This window comes from Siniperca chuatsi, linkage group LG13 (assembly GCF_020085105.1).
Source record: "Siniperca chuatsi isolate FFG_IHB_CAS linkage group LG13, ASM2008510v1, whole genome shotgun sequence".
Classification (NCBI taxonomy): domain Eukaryota; kingdom Metazoa; phylum Chordata; class Actinopteri; order Centrarchiformes; family Sinipercidae; genus Siniperca; species Siniperca chuatsi.
In genome coordinates this window covers 5,782,668-5,800,141 of record NC_058054.1, presented here as the reverse complement: position 1 = coordinate 5,800,141, position 17,474 = coordinate 5,782,668, and the positions used below count along the sequence as shown (strand labels likewise).

At 40.6% G+C, this 17,474-nt stretch overlaps 1 protein-coding gene across 11 annotated transcripts in view; it reads left to right on the top strand.

Moving 5' to 3' along the window:
• The first annotated feature begins 1,256 nt into the window (after positions 1-1,256).
• Positions 1,257-17,474, top strand: part of LOC122887349 (rho GTPase-activating protein 12-like) — a 61,242-nt gene continuing 45,024 nt past the window's right edge. Inside the window, exons 1-2 of one of the 11 annotated variants that reach the window (XM_044220448.1) lie at positions 1,257-1,742; positions 8,728-9,496. In XM_044220448.1, the coding sequence (XP_044076383.1) occupies positions 8,801-9,496 (696 nt within the window). In that variant the 5' untranslated portion in view covers positions 1,257-1,742; positions 8,728-8,800. Of the gene's footprint in view, positions 1,743-7,437; positions 7,707-8,727; positions 9,497-17,474 lie in introns of those variants that run through there. The other 10 variants (XM_044220447.1, XM_044220452.1, XM_044220451.1 and 7 more) reach the window with 10 other exon arrangements.

The window sequence follows — 17,474 nt, the reverse complement described above, 5'->3', positions numbered from 1 at the left end:
ACAACTGGGCATCTTCAGGTGTCACCCACTGAGTAGGATCTGCACAGCTTGCCAGTTTTTAGGGCACAGAAACAAAAACAGAGGGTTGCAGATATTAAAAAGTTTGCAGTCTGTTAAGTGACTTCTCGTTGGCAGGATAAACATGGACTACAAGTACTATTCATTGAGACTTAAATGAATTCTTATAATTATATTTTAGACAATACTGTGCTTCCAACTTTGCAACAGTTTGGGGGTAGGTCCATTCTGTTTCAACGTGCCAGTGCCCCTTTGTACAAAACCAGGTCCATAAAGAAATGATTTTCCCAGTTAGGTGTGGAGGAACTGGCCTGCTCAGATCCCTGACCTCAACCCCATCCGATAAGAGGTGTCAGTATAGTATTTGGCGACGAGTGGGATTTTTAAATTGCTTGTTTCAGTACAATATCATCAATTGGCCATTATGGAGATGTTTCGTTGCCAGGCAACCACGGGTGGAAGTAGCCCCATTTGTCAGCTCCCCACTCCATACGTTACTCCGTGATTCGGCCACATAACGTTCCCTACGCAAATCGGTTTTTTTTAGGCCTACCTGTTACCTAGCAGCGGGTTGCACTTTCAAATATATTTTTTGTGACCTGTCTGCCCGACGTGAAACCAATGATTAAGTTCAATATTTTCCCAGACTGCCTCAGGGAAAAGTTCGACATAATCCCTTTCTTGCCTGACGTTAGACGACTAGCCAGGTTCATACCACTCCTCAGGTCTGTATGCTAAATATGAAGCTACATCTAGCAGCCGGCTAACGTTAACTTAGCTTAGCACAAGGCCTATCCTGGCTCTGTCCAAATGTAACAAAATCCACCTAGCTACCCGCACCTCTAAAGCGGGTAGGTGGAAAGCACAGACTGGATCCAGCAATGTATTTGTAGTTCCATTGTATAATCGTCAGGTGGCGCTAATGCTGCCTTTGCGTTACCGTAACACCTGAGGGCTCGGACCATAGACCACAAATTAGACAAGAGCTCTCACTCTGAGTGTATTTCCGCTCCAAACATGAAGCCGCTTTAATGAGTTGATGGAAATGGCAACAAAACATAGCCATTTGGTGGTATTACATACACGACGAACGGTTGTATTAACAGTATGATAAACGCCATTTTATTTGTTTGAAATATCGGGTCTGATACGCCCCGTTTACCAGATTGGTTACCATGGTAACGACAAAGTTTACGCGTACTCGGGGCACTTGCCGAGCGCAAGGCGGGTCAGATTTTCTCCCGAAAAAGCTGTGGAGTGGTGTACCATCTAAATAGACGATCTTAGCTTGAAGGTAGCTGCCAAAGTTGTCAGGGCAGGCGTGAGTCCGCGGGAACGAGCGCGAGTGCTGCTGTGGATTACACCGGCCAGGAAAGAACAGGAGAGACGGGAGCGCCGCTATCTGACAACCCTGACAAGTAAAGAACTAGTTTCACACGGTGGTCGGGTCGACAGCAAAGTTACCGGAAATTTAACCTCACCCAGGGCAATTGGAGTGTGTTTTCTTTTCTCCAAGGACTGTCTCACCAGGAGAGAAGGTACGTCAGGGTGCGGATCTTTGACTGCGGCGGTGTTTGGAACACTGAGGAATGTTTAGCCAGAAAGCTAATTAGCTAGCTAACGTTAGCGACAGATTAGCTCCTGTAAACCAGCACACACACACACGCCCAGACAAGAGCTGTAACTCCATGTTAAGATTGCCAACCGTGAATATAACTTTAAAGGTAAGACTTTTACACCCTTACTGAACGTGCACACAAGTATTCCCATAGCTAATAAAGTTCAGAGGAGTGCTGTGCAAATATCAGGAACTGTAAAGTTAACTAATCCCTTTAGGAATAACTGTTAATAGCTAAAGTATCAAACCAAAGACAACCAACACGCCTGACAGGTGTATTTATACTTTGTTTTGTACCATAAAGTTGGTGTTAAGCAGCTAAGTTAGCTAACTCGGACAGAAATATTACATTTTTGGTTGTGGGTTAACTTCATTATCTGTCAGCAGTAAGTGAACCTGTCAGGGTGCAGCAGTCCTGCTGCTCACAAAGCAGGTGATCTGTCATTTCACCTATTTGAACTGTAATGACGATGTATGTGAGAAATAACGTGTCTAAACGTAAATATTTTCAGAGGTTTGAAGATATCAGTTTTAAGATAAGCCGCATCATTGTGATTTGAAACTTTGAGTATAAATCACAGTAGAGCTCGTTGATAATACTGTTGATTGATCTTTGCGCTGATTTTTCATTTAGTCGAGCCATCACTTAGCCTATAACGTTAACAATAACCAACCACAATGACAAATGCCCTGATAACAGTATACATTGGAGAACAGCATACATAACTAAAGTGATTAGTCAATTGACATAAAGACAACAATTTTGATAATTGATTAATAATTGATTAATAATTTAATTCATTTATCAACCAAAAATGCCAGTCTTATGAAATGTGAGGATTTGCAGCTTTTTTTGTTGTTGTTGGTTTTGGACTTTTAGTTGGACAAATTAAGCAACTTGAAGATATCACCTGTGGTTTGGAAAACTGTGATGGCCGCTTTGTGCTATTTCGTGACATAGACTAAACAATTAGTCGAGTCATTGAAAGCAAAATCAGTATATTAAACACCATAAATCACATCATAGATTCCCCCAACCACCCACCCACCCACATGGTTGTGATGCAACTTCCAGCTGGTGAATTGGTTTGTTTGGTAAGTGTGAGCAGCAAGATTTACTGTATTGTAGGGGCGTGAACCCCACTGCCTGCTCTCATTCTGACAATGGGTGACCTAACTGCCTCTAAACATGTCCCTTTTTGTGTTTTATTTTTGTTGTGTGTTTTCACTTCTCTCCTTTCTCAAGATGCCCACACTAAGTGAGCCGCAGCTGGCTGTGGTTTGTTGAAGTGTGACAGATTGTGGTTATGACAGTTGCAGGGGACCTCGGGGAGTTGAGTTTCGAGGAAAGTTGTGGTGAGAGGTGCCTAACTGGGACAGCCTGTGCTGAATCCAAGCTGTTTAGGGGAACGTGGACCTATATTTGGTGTGACTACGTGCGAGGGTCATAGTGCAGTACTTGAATGGCTCTGCTTGTCCCTGATGTTACACATTTTTCTTCGGTTTCCCATATTAAAGGTTCAGTTAACCCAAAAAGATACGTTCTCTCACTTACCGATCGCGATATTGAGCCATGCTGATGCCTCTCCCGATATAGTAGAGGTGAGTGGTGTTTTTGCTGCTCAAAGCACTGAAAATGACATTTGCAAAACTTAAAGGCAACACATCTCTCCAGAAACATGTTATGGTTACACAAAACTCTTTTTAGTAGTTCCAATGAAAACAGTTGACGGTGATGTTTGTCAATAAACCTGAATAACTAGGAAAGAAAATCATAGCGTTGTTTCTGAAAAGTAGGCATCTTGGCTGTTCGGTAACGACACTACTTAAAATCAGCTTAGTGAACCTGATAACATCTCTCCAACCTCCTTTCCCTTCTCTTTAAAGAGCTCCATAATGGGAGAGAAATTCACTCTCTCTGATGAAAATAACTCACTCAAAGTAATCACTGGCAGGCCGGCTCTGGATGGAAACAGTCTGAATTCTGCTAACAAATGTCATATGCGACCCGATGCAGAGTAGTGACTCCGCTGCCTCACTTGTCCATGTTTCCGTGGAAACATGCGTTAACGTTGAAAAACCCTTTCCAATGTGCTGCTTTCTGTTTTGCTAAGGCAGGAGAAAATGGGAGGGTGTGTTTCCTACTAGTGCTGACAACGGCAGATTTTCCACCACATATCAGTTCAAACAGTCGTCCCACACATCTCTTCTCACTTCCCATCACTCAATACTCTTCAGCCGAGGCCCTGCGATCATGTCATCATGATCGGACCCACCCACAGTCCACTGTAAATCTTATTACCATCGCATCAAATTAAGGTGCTTACTCTGATTTTGCTGATTGGACTCTGAGAAGATTTGTGCTGTCTACTAAATAGCGGTGCTGATGCTGGAGATTAATCTAGGCAGGAATAAGTGAAAGAGACAACAGCCCCCAGGCACTTCTAAATGCTTTTCAATATGAAGAATAACCAAAAACTCTTAATTAATGTGTGTTGACTGTGGCCTTGCCCGGCTTAACTCACTAGGATAATGGCATTTTCAGAGCATCATTAATTTAGGATAATTAAATTGCTATTAATGCTAGGACATTATTTGGAAAGAGACTATTTCTGATGAGAAGGGTAGAGACAAGATTGTTAAAAATGTTTAATTGGTTTAAAAATGTTAAGGCTACAACTAATGCTTATTTTCATTATTATTATTTAATCTGCCGATTATTTAGTATTTAGTAGTATTATTAATTATTTATTAATAGTTTGGTGTAAAAATTGTCAGAAAATACCAATTTTCTAATGGCCATGGTACCATCTTCAAATTGCTTCTTTTGTCCACCTAGCAGTTGAAAAACCAAAGAAATTCAGTTTATAATCTGATCCCATTAAAGCAGCAAATCCTCCCATTCGAAAAGCTGAAATATTGTTGTTTTTTTTGCCAGGAGAAATGACTCAAACAAGAATCAATTATCAAAATAGCCAATTAATTGTTTCAGCTCTAAAATATGTTGTCTCTACTTGAAACTACAGAAGTTTTCACAGACGAAAGCCTAATTCGATTTTGACCTGAAAAAGTATCTCAAATGTTGTTGCATTTATGTTTACATATGAGCTGTAAATGTTGTTGTTTGTTAAAATGGCATAAAAAGTTTCAAATCTTTTAATTTATTTGCTGGTTTTAGATAGTGAGTAGCAGTACATCATGTGAGATGAGGTGTTTTCTATTTGAATCAACAGCTGTCAGACTGGTTGGTGATTTACCTCGAACCTTTGGCAGGATGTTGACGAGGAGTGAATGACGGAAAAGAAAACAACCAGTGTAAATCTTGCGTAAGGAAGGCAGGAAATTAAGTTTTGTCTAACTGCTGCAGTGAATTAAGTGCCAAAATTTTCTAGTCACTTGGACTAATTTACCAGCCAGATGATACTTCCACTATAGAGCCTGCTCAGTTATGTATAAAAATGCTAATTCTGATCATTTTGATGGATACCTGATTGTTCTTAATAATTCTTAATTTTTTTTTTGAAAAGTGCTTTATAAATAAGGCTTATTATTCAATAAAAAGCAGGCAAAGTTCTTCAACCTCAGTCCACATGTCTTCAACACAAGGATTAGATAAAAATAGAAGAAACGCAGTCGTCGTCCTGTCAGGCCAGCCAGCTGAATTAGCAGGTCACAGGTTAATAAAGAAGGCGGCCAGCTCTTGTCATGATACGCCCATCACCCAGTCTAATGCTTCACTAGTCCGCTGTACTCTGTGTATTGTTACTGTGAGCTGTGAATTGGCATCAGAGACAGTGTCTGGTTTAATTTGGCTAATGGACGTTCTGTATAGCCAATAGATTTGGTGAGATTTCCCTCAGTGCCTATTAGTCTGAACCAGCGAGCTAATCCATGGTGATATTATCCCTGCGGTCACTGTATCGGGAGTAATCTATGGGCTGTTGGCCTAATCACACCTAATCACAGATCTTTATTAAGATAATGCGCAACTGGTACAGGTAAACAGAGATGCCGTAGTAGTATTGGATAATAGCTGCCAAACCCACGTCTACTGTTCATCTGCCACTTTTATGGGGACAACACTTTAAAACGTTGTGCCCGTTTATCAAGCAACTATAAAAGGGCGTAACGCATGTCACTTTATGTGTGTAGAATGTGGATACTTTCCATGATATGCTCATTATGGATTCTTCAGACTTTAACACTGGATAAGAATAGGATGGCAAAATAATCCTCTGCAAATATGCTCCCCCAAATAGATCCATCAGTCTGACAGCCGCTACATAGACTTGGCAATGAAAGCCATTTGTTGTATGGTTGGTTTGTTGCCCAGTCTGCAGCCGTGCTGCTGGGTCTGTGTCTGTGTGTGCATCATGAATATAAAAGCAGAAAGATGAATTTCCAGTCTTGTCCTGTAAAATCATAGTCATAATCTTGGTTATTAAGGCAAAGGTTTCATCGGATGTGACTCACTGATGTGTGGGATTGTAATTACGACTGTAATTGTAATATCCTGCTTTAACTGCTACTGACGCTGTAATATCCTGCCACTTCATCTAGATCAGATGACATCCAGCCAGACTGCACCACTTTCTTTGAAACCACTGTCTGGGGGTAAAAATTCCTTTGAACCTCATTTATTTTGTTTTGGATGGCTAGGAACATTAGATTAATTTTTAAAAGGTCAAAGTGCACCCATTACACCATGAGTTGGGTTTTATTACAACAAGGAGTGCTGTGTTTTGTCCTGTTTTACTCTTGAATGTACCCTTTGGTGATGTCCAAGTAACCATTAAAGTGTAAAATATTATGCAGATTACATTCGTGGGGATTTATTGGTCTGAATTGGTCAATAATTCACATTTAAAAGTCTACAACTACTACACCTCCAGCCCCGTTTTCATTAACCTTAGATGGATGATGTATGAATGCCCAACAAGTGCATGCATTGAATGCTAGTGGGCCTTGCATTTTACTTGCTTACAGTGTACGTTTAAGGCATTTGGTTCATATTCTCTCCTGGATTATTTTGACTGATATTGCAATTGCTATATGATTTGCGATATTAGAGGGAATGATCATTTTTACATCATTATTCTCATTTTCATTAAAATGATTATGGTGGGATATTTGCAGGGATCTGTACCAAGCAAAGATGTTTTCTTAAGTCTGTAGAATATGATGTGTAGGCCAGGACATCTCTGCAGCACGAAAATATTTAATTTTAAATGGTATTTTTGACATTTTTTGCCTTTAACAAATATTGCGTCTCTTGGGATTTGAAAATTGCAGTTGTCAACCGAGCTACCCAGGCAAGATAACATCTTTGAACTCTTCAACTTGTTAGAGCATGAAATCTTTTTTTTTTTCATACTACCTTTGGCTCCAACTAGCACAAGTAGCAATGCGGTACCATGTCTTTCTATGAAAATAGCACATGCACAGAGAAAGCCTGAGGCAGTATATGGCAAAATCTCATAATGTCCCAGGAGCCCACGGGAAAAACGTGTACTATAGATTTAATGAAAGATTTTCTTAGCTTTGCACTGTTTGTTGTCCTTATTTGCCCCTTGGATCATTATTATTGAACTCAGGTTTGCTGTCAAAGTTCACTACAGATAAGATGCCTTTTAAACTAAGATTTGACTCCATCACATGTTTCTTGGTGTCACTGTCAGTTGAGCAATGAGCATGTTTTTAAATTGCTGTAAAGAAAAGACACTTAAAAGCTCAGGTTGTTCAAGGTGTGCTGGAGCCTCACCTCATGTTGTAAGAGTGTGTGTATGTGTGTGTACACATAACTCCAGCAGGAAACTATGTGTGTGTGATTCAACTAATCTCTCTGCTCAACATGCCTCAGTTGCTGCTTGACTTGATGTCATTAGCAGACAGAGCAACAGAGTTAGACACAGAAAAACAGAGATACAGTGGTGGAAGAAGACCATGTGAGTCACATTACCGTCTCCCCTCCTTCTGTCTAACCTTATGTGCTGCTCTGAAGCTGTGCAGCCTTTAAAGAGGATTAAAGCTCTTCAGTTTGTATCTTATTCATTTGTTCGGATTGGCCTGGGTGAGTATTAGGCTTTAAAAGACTGGTTGTCTGTGTGTTTGTTGTAGAACGTGTTGTGTAAGAAGACAGAAAAGAAAGAGGCGTCTTTTCTGATTTATAAATTCATGACCAAGGCTTAAGGTGATTAAACTATAAGGTTGTTGTTTTACTTTTTTGTAGTTTTTTATACTATTTTTACTTTCTAAAATTCATCTTTTGTGGCGTCATCACAGCTTCAACAACTTTTCTGTTATTGCAGCGCCTTTTTCCTTGGATTTTCTTTGTTTCCTTAGGTGACATTATTTTTGTTGACTGTTGATAATCAATATTGTTGCTGATGTTTACTATCCAGTTCTTTTTCTTATTCTAAACTAACTGTTGGCGTTGCTGCTAGAAATATAAAACAGCTTTCTTTGTGCCGAAGGATTTTCCCAGTATTAAAATTTGTATTCCCTAAGTATTTATTTCAGAGTAAAATATGTTTAATAAATGGAAAGTGGAACTTAATATACAGTCTGTATAATAAGCCACTTTCACTGCAATGCTAGTTTGGCTTTTTTTTTTTATTAATTACCTTTTTGAAAAGCCAGCAATGTTAAATTATTTACAGAACTTGATACTATTATCTTTCTTAGCATGATATTGAAACAGATACTGACAAGGGAACTGTATTTTTAGGGGAAACAATCTTGACATAATAGTAAGTGTGTATGTATATGTATATGTATATGTATATATATATATATATATATATATATATATATATATATATATATATATATATATATATATTTTTTTTTTTTTTTTTTTTTTTATTTATTTATTTTTTTTGGAAAATTTTGCCTATTTGATGGCATACATTAGTGAGGCAGACAGGATATGTGGGGAGAGAAAGATGGAAATGACACCTGTTTCCGCCCAAAAAACACTTTTTAAGGCTTTTTTGGATCTTAAAATGACAATATAAAATAGCAAAATGGAAATGTATTTATATGGAAATGTGTTGGATACTTACTTTAGGTCCTTGTTGTTTTCCCTCCAGCTCTGCTCAGGAAGCCATGCTAATAAACATCTTCCTCTTGCGGTGAGCTGCTTCGTGGACAGTCAGAGGCATCATGGCGGAACTGCCTATTGCCCCGGGCCAGGTCTACATCGAGGTGGAGTACGACTATGAATACAAGGCCAAGGACCGCCTCATTGCCATCCGCCAGGGGGAATGCTACATGCTGGTCAAGAAAACCAACAATGACTGGTGGCAGGTGAGGAAGGAGGAGGGGTCTAAACCTTTCTACGTACCAGCTCAATATGTCCGCGAAGTCCGCAAAGCCCTCATGCCACCTCCTAAACCTATCCCACATCCTCCTGCTGCCACTGGAAACACACCTCCGCAAAGTGGGGCACTCTGGGTAAAGCCAACCAGTCTGGAGCTGGGACTCCACCACCGGTCCACTGAGAACCTTCACAGACATGAGCCCAACTATCCGCGCTCACCCTCCGCACAAACTGCCTCTTCTGGCCGCTTCAGTCCCCCCTGTCAACACAGGGACAGCAACCACCATCAGGCCCCCAGCACTCACACCGACCATGAGCAAGCTCTGGGTGAAATCCATGTCCACGGTGGAGGCCCCCAGCCCGCCCACAAAGGAGGGTCCAGTACTCTACCCCGCACCCGAGCTCGATCCCCAGAGCTGGTCAGAGCCCCGCTGGACGTGGACAGCACCCGGCACTGTGACTCTGCAGGTGAAGAGAGACGCACCAACGACTCTGAGTCAGGGGACGAACTGAGCAGCAGTTCCACTGAACATCCTCAGGTAACAAATACAAATTTGAAATAATTTTTTTGTGCTGTTGAATGTTTTTATACACGTGAAGCTTGGCATTAATTTAGGCTCTGAGACCTACTTTAAATTCCCCAATCCAGGATTAGTGTTAGTTTAGTTTGAACAACAGTCAAAGGCTTTTAAAAATAAAAATCAAGAATAAACTTGCCAAAAGAACTGATATACAGAACTTACTGTATCACTCCACAGGCATCATGAGATTCTGGGGCACATATGCAATGGAGCTGTCTGCAGCCATTAGCTGATTTCAGACCGTTTTTTGAAGTGGCATCCCCTTCAAGCTGTCGGGATCATTTGTAGCTTAACAAATGTGCTTGTAATAAATCTGTGCTAATAGTGATTGTTACATTTTGCCTGTTCCTATTATTATAGCTATATCATATGTCTGTGCTGGTGCAGTTGTATATTTAGTTGATCTGACCTCTTGACCTAATTCAGAAAGTTTTGTCTAGCAGGGGAGTGATCTGTCACTTCAGGCCCTAAAGCTATTGAGGTGCAGACAAATGCAGCTTCAGTCAGAAAGCCTCAGTGAGATGGGGCAGCTGATTACTTGCGAGCCTGGTCAGTGGGGGTGTTTGTTCATGAAATCATTAGCCCAGTCTGCTGCCAGTGAGAAAATAGAAACCGGGTCTGTGTGGTGCTGCCACTGGGTGTAGACCTCCTTCTTTTTTTGTACAGAAAGGAGGGGATTGCAGTATGCATCGTGTTCAAGTTACAAATATATAGAGTAGTACTTTTACAGTTTGTGGACTATTGACTTGAATACCAATACTAATATGTCATAAATATCACTTCTGCCACGGTACCATGGCAAGCAAAAATAGTTATCAACTGTTTTTTGCTAGGTGTCCTGCATCTCTGATGCATTAAAATCCAAAAGGACGCGGTGAACTCACGTTCGACGTGTCCTAGGCACGCACCATATTTTTCCTCTGATAACGCTACATTGTGAACAACAAATCCATTTAGAAATTATAGAAATAAACAAAAGAAACCAAAAAATTGGTGTAATTTATTATCAGGCTGCAGCCTCTCACCTGCTCTCTGTGTCGCGCTGAGCTCCTCCACACACACACACGCACACACACACGGAGCAAAGTCAGCGCAGAGCAGAGAGGCTGCGGTGGAGATAGCGAAGTGAACCTGGTGAAGTGAACTCAAAGATTACTTGAGTTGACCACAACTACGCTTGTCACTGTAAGTGCAATAAAACCTTCAAACAGGTGTATTGATAAAGCCAATACTTTATCAATACACCTGTTTTAACAAGTATAAACATGTAAACATGTAGAAAGCATGTATTTTAATCTGCTTTAATCACTAAATGACTCTTGACAGTTGCCTGTTAAGTTAGTTAATTTGTCTCTACACGTTCTGGTCACACTGTCACTTTCAGAAATTGACACAATGGCATAATCACTGACTCGATGATGTGTTGTTAAAGGTTATCTAAAAGTGAGCATATACAATTTCAAAGTGCGTATATTCTCTGAAAGCAGCCCAGTCCACAATGGAGTTCCTTCCTTCCTCTGCCATTCTGTGTGCCATTTAAATGGCAGGAGAAAGGTCAAAGTAGTCAAGGTGGTTATGGTAATGTAGACAACCAGTAAATGCTCTGTGATTTTCTCAGTCTGTTAGTCATTTGATCTGTAAGTGCAAATATTACAACAAATACAAAATCTCTGCCTTTTGGTCACAAGGCTTATCTGTTTTTTGTTTTGTTTTTTAAATCTTCCTCCCTCAGATACTTTTAGAGCCCATGGGTAGTTCAAGTATTTATTTTTGATTGGTTGTTAAAATTAAATATCAGGGCACTGTAAGTAATAACAGCAACAGTACTAATGCTTTATGTTATCAGGGCTCGACAGTAATGGTTGCCAGGTTGGCATTGGCAACCATTTCGAGAAACTGGCAACAAATTCTTGGCCTTTGGTTGCCATCAGTGGCAACCACTTTTCGATTTCAAGCTTTGAAATCAAAAGCAGGATCGGCGATTCTCCCAGTATTTTTTTTTTTTCTCTCCACCCACGCCTACTTGCGCGCTTCTGAAGAAAAACACTTTTCACTTCAAAGAGACACAGTGTAGCTTACCGGTAGCCTGCAGCTGCACTTTTCAAGACACCCAGGGACACACACCTGTAAGTCAGACCGTTAGAGAGTCACGAACCTGCCAGCGCATCAAAAAAGTCAGCCGTTTGTTAGGCCGCCCTTCCTTACAGTCCGGATCCGTCTGCTCTTCACCCACCACCCCATTTACCCACTAACCATCCGTCCATCGTCCGTGCCGCCCATTCCCAGGAGCCTGCATTTAGTGATATTTAAATATTGCTGTTACAGTCGGAACCAGGCAATGCTGCACGTGCGTTGGTGAGTTTACTCACGTGTGCAGGCATCTGTTTTAGAGAAAATGGCGAAGCAAATTAAGTTGTTTGACTGTGGGATGAAAAGTTCGACTAACCCGTCAACATCACAGCAAATGCTGGAATTTTGTATACCAGGAATTGAGGATGGACACGTTAACTGATAACACTAAAGATTCAAATTCTGTAAAGTATCAGATAAAACACAAACCAGCCTGGCAACCACTTTTAAAAGTTAGTGTTGAGCCCAGGCTATGTTGATTTAATTGGCTATGTGTTTCTTGATGTTGTAAAAGTTTTGTTTACATCAGAAATTTCTGTTGACACAGGGGTAAAATAGTCATGTTTTAATTTTTTAAGTGGCCCAGGTGTAACTGTGATGTTTGAGGTGTCCTGCTATAGGAAGGAAATGATGTAATGTAGTATTATTCACCTCCACTTCGTCCAGTATTTTCCTATATCAGCTCATGTAAATGACTGAATTGTTAACACCATGCTCTTCCTTTAGTGATTGATTGTTGTTTGGTCAGGTGGATACATAGTTGTTCTACTAAGCTTTCCTACACAAGCCTGGTGTTGTGAAACTGTCCCAGTTTCAGTGGGTTGCTCCTCTGTCCTGGCAGCATGCTGCTGGTGACAACAGCTCAGGTGTAAGTCAGGACTTCCTATATATGCAAACCTCACCCCTCCCCTATCTCTCTTCTTCTCTTTCCTTTCCTGCATCATATTTTTTTTTTTTTTTGAAGGGAATAGGAAATGAAAGAGTGACTTTTAAAGCAGCAGAAGAATGACTGAACATTAAACAAAGCAACAGTGTAAATGCAGAAAGTAGAGCTGTGTGTTTGTGTTTCCAGTTGCCAGGCCTTGTTCCTTTTTGCCAGCTCATCCAGCACCTTCTGATAAGCTACTTGCTTAGGCAGTAATGAGTGTGTCTGCAGAGCTGCACAGCTCTTATCTGCTACACTGGACCTGACACTGGGGCTTACTTTGTCACTACTTTTGTGACTAGTCAACTTTCAACAGCCGCTGCTCTATCATCCTCCAGGCTTCATTCATTGGCACTTTTGTTTAGGGGGGGGGATTGTGGGGCTGTGATTATATCATCCATTTCTCATTATCCCAGACAGCTGAGTTGCTTTTTAATGAAGTTTGGGAACGTTCTTTTTGTGGCCAAAATATTACCAGTGTCCCAATATAGGCATTCATCTATTTGTCATTAGCGATATGTCAGAAACTGCTGACTGAATTTTGATGAGATCTGAGGGACCGATTTAGAAGATGGGCTTTTATTGAGTTATTCTCTCGCCATTTATTTTCTCTCCATCTAAATGCCCGGTCACACCAGAATTTAAAACGGTGACATTTCAGTCGCGGCACGACTTTGGTGAACCTTGAATTCACACTGTTGACCAATAGCAAGCAGCCTTGACAGTGCTGACCTTTGAGGGAGCAGAGAGCTTGCGAGTCAGTTAGCAATATAGCTAGTTCAGAGAGCTTTTTTTTTTTTTTTACCACTCTTCAGTAACTCTATTGAATGAAATGATGCACAAATCAGAGAATAAAATGTCAGGAGGAGTAAACGGCACAGTACAGAGAACATAGAAAGCTCTGGGAGCTATTTTGACTGAGTAGCGCTAGCATGTTCTCAGCTTGCTTGAGTGTTACCAGTTTCAATAGTTCACCAACCAGACTGTGTGTGATGTAGTGGGCCCTACATCGCTAAGCTTTTAGCATCGCCTATGTGTGGATGAACTTCGCTGTGCCACTTTTTGGTGTAACCAGGCCTTAAATGTAAGTTAGGCCTCTTGTGTTTCTTTTTTTTTTTTTTTTCAATGTGACTGCCTTGTACAAGACATTACATGGGCCACAGGGACAAAGCCCTGTTGTTAATGCAAGCTCAACTCTTCCCATTGCTTTTTCACAGTAAAACCCTTCCAGTAAAGAGAATTGATAATAGCATTTATTGTTAAGTAGCTACAGCAAGTGTTGAGTTGTAGTCTTGGCTGGTAGTTCAGCTTCAGTCAGGTCAGGTTTTAGATGAGGCTTGAAGTTGGTTTAAATTTGTATTTGGGCATTGCAGGCAGATCAGTATGTAAGTGTAGGGGTTTGGTAAAAAAAAAACAGCATTTTTTGCAGTTCCCCTCAATACATAATCAAGGTAAACAATACTTTTCCTATAATATTATCCAAAGCAGAAGGCACATAGTTTAGAGGAGACATGCTGCAATACAACCATAAAGTAATAAAATAAATGGTGCAGGCATGTTTGAAAAACAGCACAGAGCAGTCACAACATAAGTGTTGAGATTCTTATAAGCCCAACAGCCATTGATACTTATTTGGAAAATGTTGAAGTTACCAACTGAGATATCACTTGATACTTTCATGCATACAGTACTTCTTAAAGCCTCTGGCCACGGTGTCCACTGAAGCAGATGTTTCCCCCTAGCCACGGAATATAATATATAATGGCTGTCAAGGTCTCAGTGTGTTTTAATTTGCTGCTTCAATGCCCGCATCCATTCTGCTTTCCATCACCCCTCTTCCTTCAGGATCATAATAATCCAACAGCACTTGTGAGAAACACTGAGTATGCTCTATAGTATAAGCTCTATATGTAAGAACCTTACCTAATTAGTTCTGGAAATGAACGATCAGTGTTGGCTCCAAAAAAGGAGCTTTTGTTTGACTCGCACCGTCAAGTGTGAAATCCTGGCTGCTGAACCCTGACTTGTGATATGATAACACGTCTTAATCTTTGGTCTTGTTGCAGTGGATAAGTAGAAATTTTACCGGGGAAGTATAAAAATATGTGGACCTACAAATGCAGTCCTGGCTTTACAAAGATAATATGCAAAAAAGACAGCTGGAGAAATTGTCTCTTCAGGTGGGTATAACATGCTAAACTCTACAGGATCCAAGACACCACCTAAAATTTGTTTATATACCATATGCTTAACAAACTGGACAATGTTGTTGAAGAGTTTAGTTGTGGTAAATGTGGTTTTACATGCATCAAATGACAAGCCTCATGTAATACACTGCTTTGCTACTGCGGCGGTGTGTTAAAGACTTAATGTTATTTATTATTATTTGTCATAAATACCCAATTGACAGACTTTGACAGCAGTCGTTGATTGTTTAATGTTCATGCATGAACAAAACTTAACAATATAATTTGGTTTCCTCAGAGTGATAAACCAGAATACATTTAACTATTCAGGACAAAAAAATGAACAGGAATTCATTCATTGTTACAGGTGCACACATCATACTGACACATTACGCTGTACACTGCACATGAGGAAACCCAGACCTCATGCAAACATGTTGGGCAATGTAAAACATGCATGTTATGGCTCTGAACCAGTTAAGCTCAAAGGACACATTACAACAACTTGCTTTCTTGTTAGTTAAGTCCACTTACTTGCTTGATGTGGTTGATTGAAAGTCTGTGGCATGTTATGGTAGAGCAGTAGGCTAACATTAGTGTGTGTAAAAAAACAAAAAAGAGAAAAGTTGATGCATGTTCTAAACTTGAAAAATACGAATCAAGGTTCGACAAGCTTCAAATGGTGCGTGCGAGGTCCATCCAAAAAAAAGCAACCACAGCAAAAAGTTGTATAAAAATGTTTTCTTCTCCGTGTCCTTTTAGTAATATTAGTTCATACGTATATCATATATCACATATCATTTAACACAAATGCAACACTTTGTAATTCTTTGTAACTACACAAAAAAATGTCTCCTTCAATTGATATTGACTGAATTTGACCTTCAGCATAATGTTGTACCTTGGTACCTTGAATGTCCATATTAGTGTTATAGATTTGGCCCTAGTTTACCCATAACTCCCCATTGACTTTTTTGTCCTCATTATTAACCTGAGACTGTTTTGCTGCAAACACTGGGAGTTAACTTTAACCTTTGTCTGTCTCTATATGTTTCCAGGGTGTCTGCAAGTCTTGAGAAAGCTTTAAAAGTCTCATTCTGTTAAGGTCTTTTCACACGGGGATCGATTGACACGCCTGGTAATTCATTTTCAATGAGAGGCGAGCGGGCAATCTGACAGACGGAGCAACAAGTGGCCGCGATCCTGTGAAACTGTCGCAGTCGTGCTCGTCTCCCGCACACGCCTGCCCGCTGAGTTGAATTGTCTTGAACTTTTTTCTACGCTACGTGCAGTGCGCCATGCAAATCAATAGATGAGGGACTGATCCTTGCCATTTGTGAGTTCCCTGAAATATATAGGCCTCATAAACAGGAGGGCTTTGCATGGTAGAGCATTGGCACAAGACTGTATGTATCAGGTAACACTACATATAGTTTTAACTTAAGCTAAGCTATATAGAAAAAACAGTTGTACTCATACAGTGGTGTACAGAAGCCGTTTCCCTGGTTACCATGCGCTCAGGGCGCCTGGAGTTTACTTGCGAGGCGCTTGTCTGCCTGTCTATTCACATGAGGAACGCAGTGCGACCTTGCGGATCCAAGCAAGTACGCAGGAGGAGCGTCGCTCCCCGTGTGAAAAGACCTGAAGTCACCAAAAATGAGGATAATCTCAAATAAGAACATTTTAAGTCCATAAATCAGTTGTTCTTTCTTGGCACAGTGTTCAGCTTCTGCTTAGTGTCTCACTTTTGAAAGTAACAGACACTTACCCCCTCTCTGCACCCCCCCACACACACACACACATTTGATTGTCACAGTGAATAACACCCACTTAACCCTGCAGACTCCCATCGTTCTTTATGACAGCCGTAATCAACTAAGAACCTCTAATGACTCGCAGCAGGATGATTGATTGGAGGAAGCACTTCTAATTTCTTTGATTACCTAGTGTGGCAGGAAGTTGAGTTGGCAAGTGTACATCTTTACGCTGTCACACCTACATTAAGTGGTTGAACACACCCATGCACATTAATGTACGTCTGTAGCACATAAAATAAGTAATTTATTAATCCAGTCATTCATTCATCCTTAACACACACACACATACACATGCATTGAGTCAAGTGGTCTTGTCAGCAAGGACACCCATTTCTGTTCAGTTATGCAAAGACACAGTCTATACAAATATGTTCATAAACACGTCACACACTTACACATACTTCTATACTTTTGAGGACCCTCATTGAGATAATGCATTCCCCAGCCCTGTACCCTAACCTTAACCTTAACCATAACCATCACAACTAAATGCCTAACCCCAACACTTACCCTAGCCTTAACCTAAACCTAATTCTAACCGGATCCTTAAAACCAAGTCTGAACCCTCAAACAGCCCTTTGAAGGTCTGTCGAAAAGTGAGGACCGGCCAAAATGTCCTCACTTTCCAAAAATGTCCTCTTCCTGAGGTCTAAAACTCAAATTTGGACCTCACAAAGATGGATGTACAAGTTCGCGCACACACACAAACAGTATGAGGGATCTGTTAACGGGAGCCAGACCATCTGCACTACTGTTAATTCTCTTTCTCTGCCTTATTAAAAAGGCTTATTATATCACATGTTGGCAGGGAAATCTGAACTCACTGCAGGGTTATTTACATGCTAAATCATCCTCTCTCTCTCAGGGGGTCCCAAATG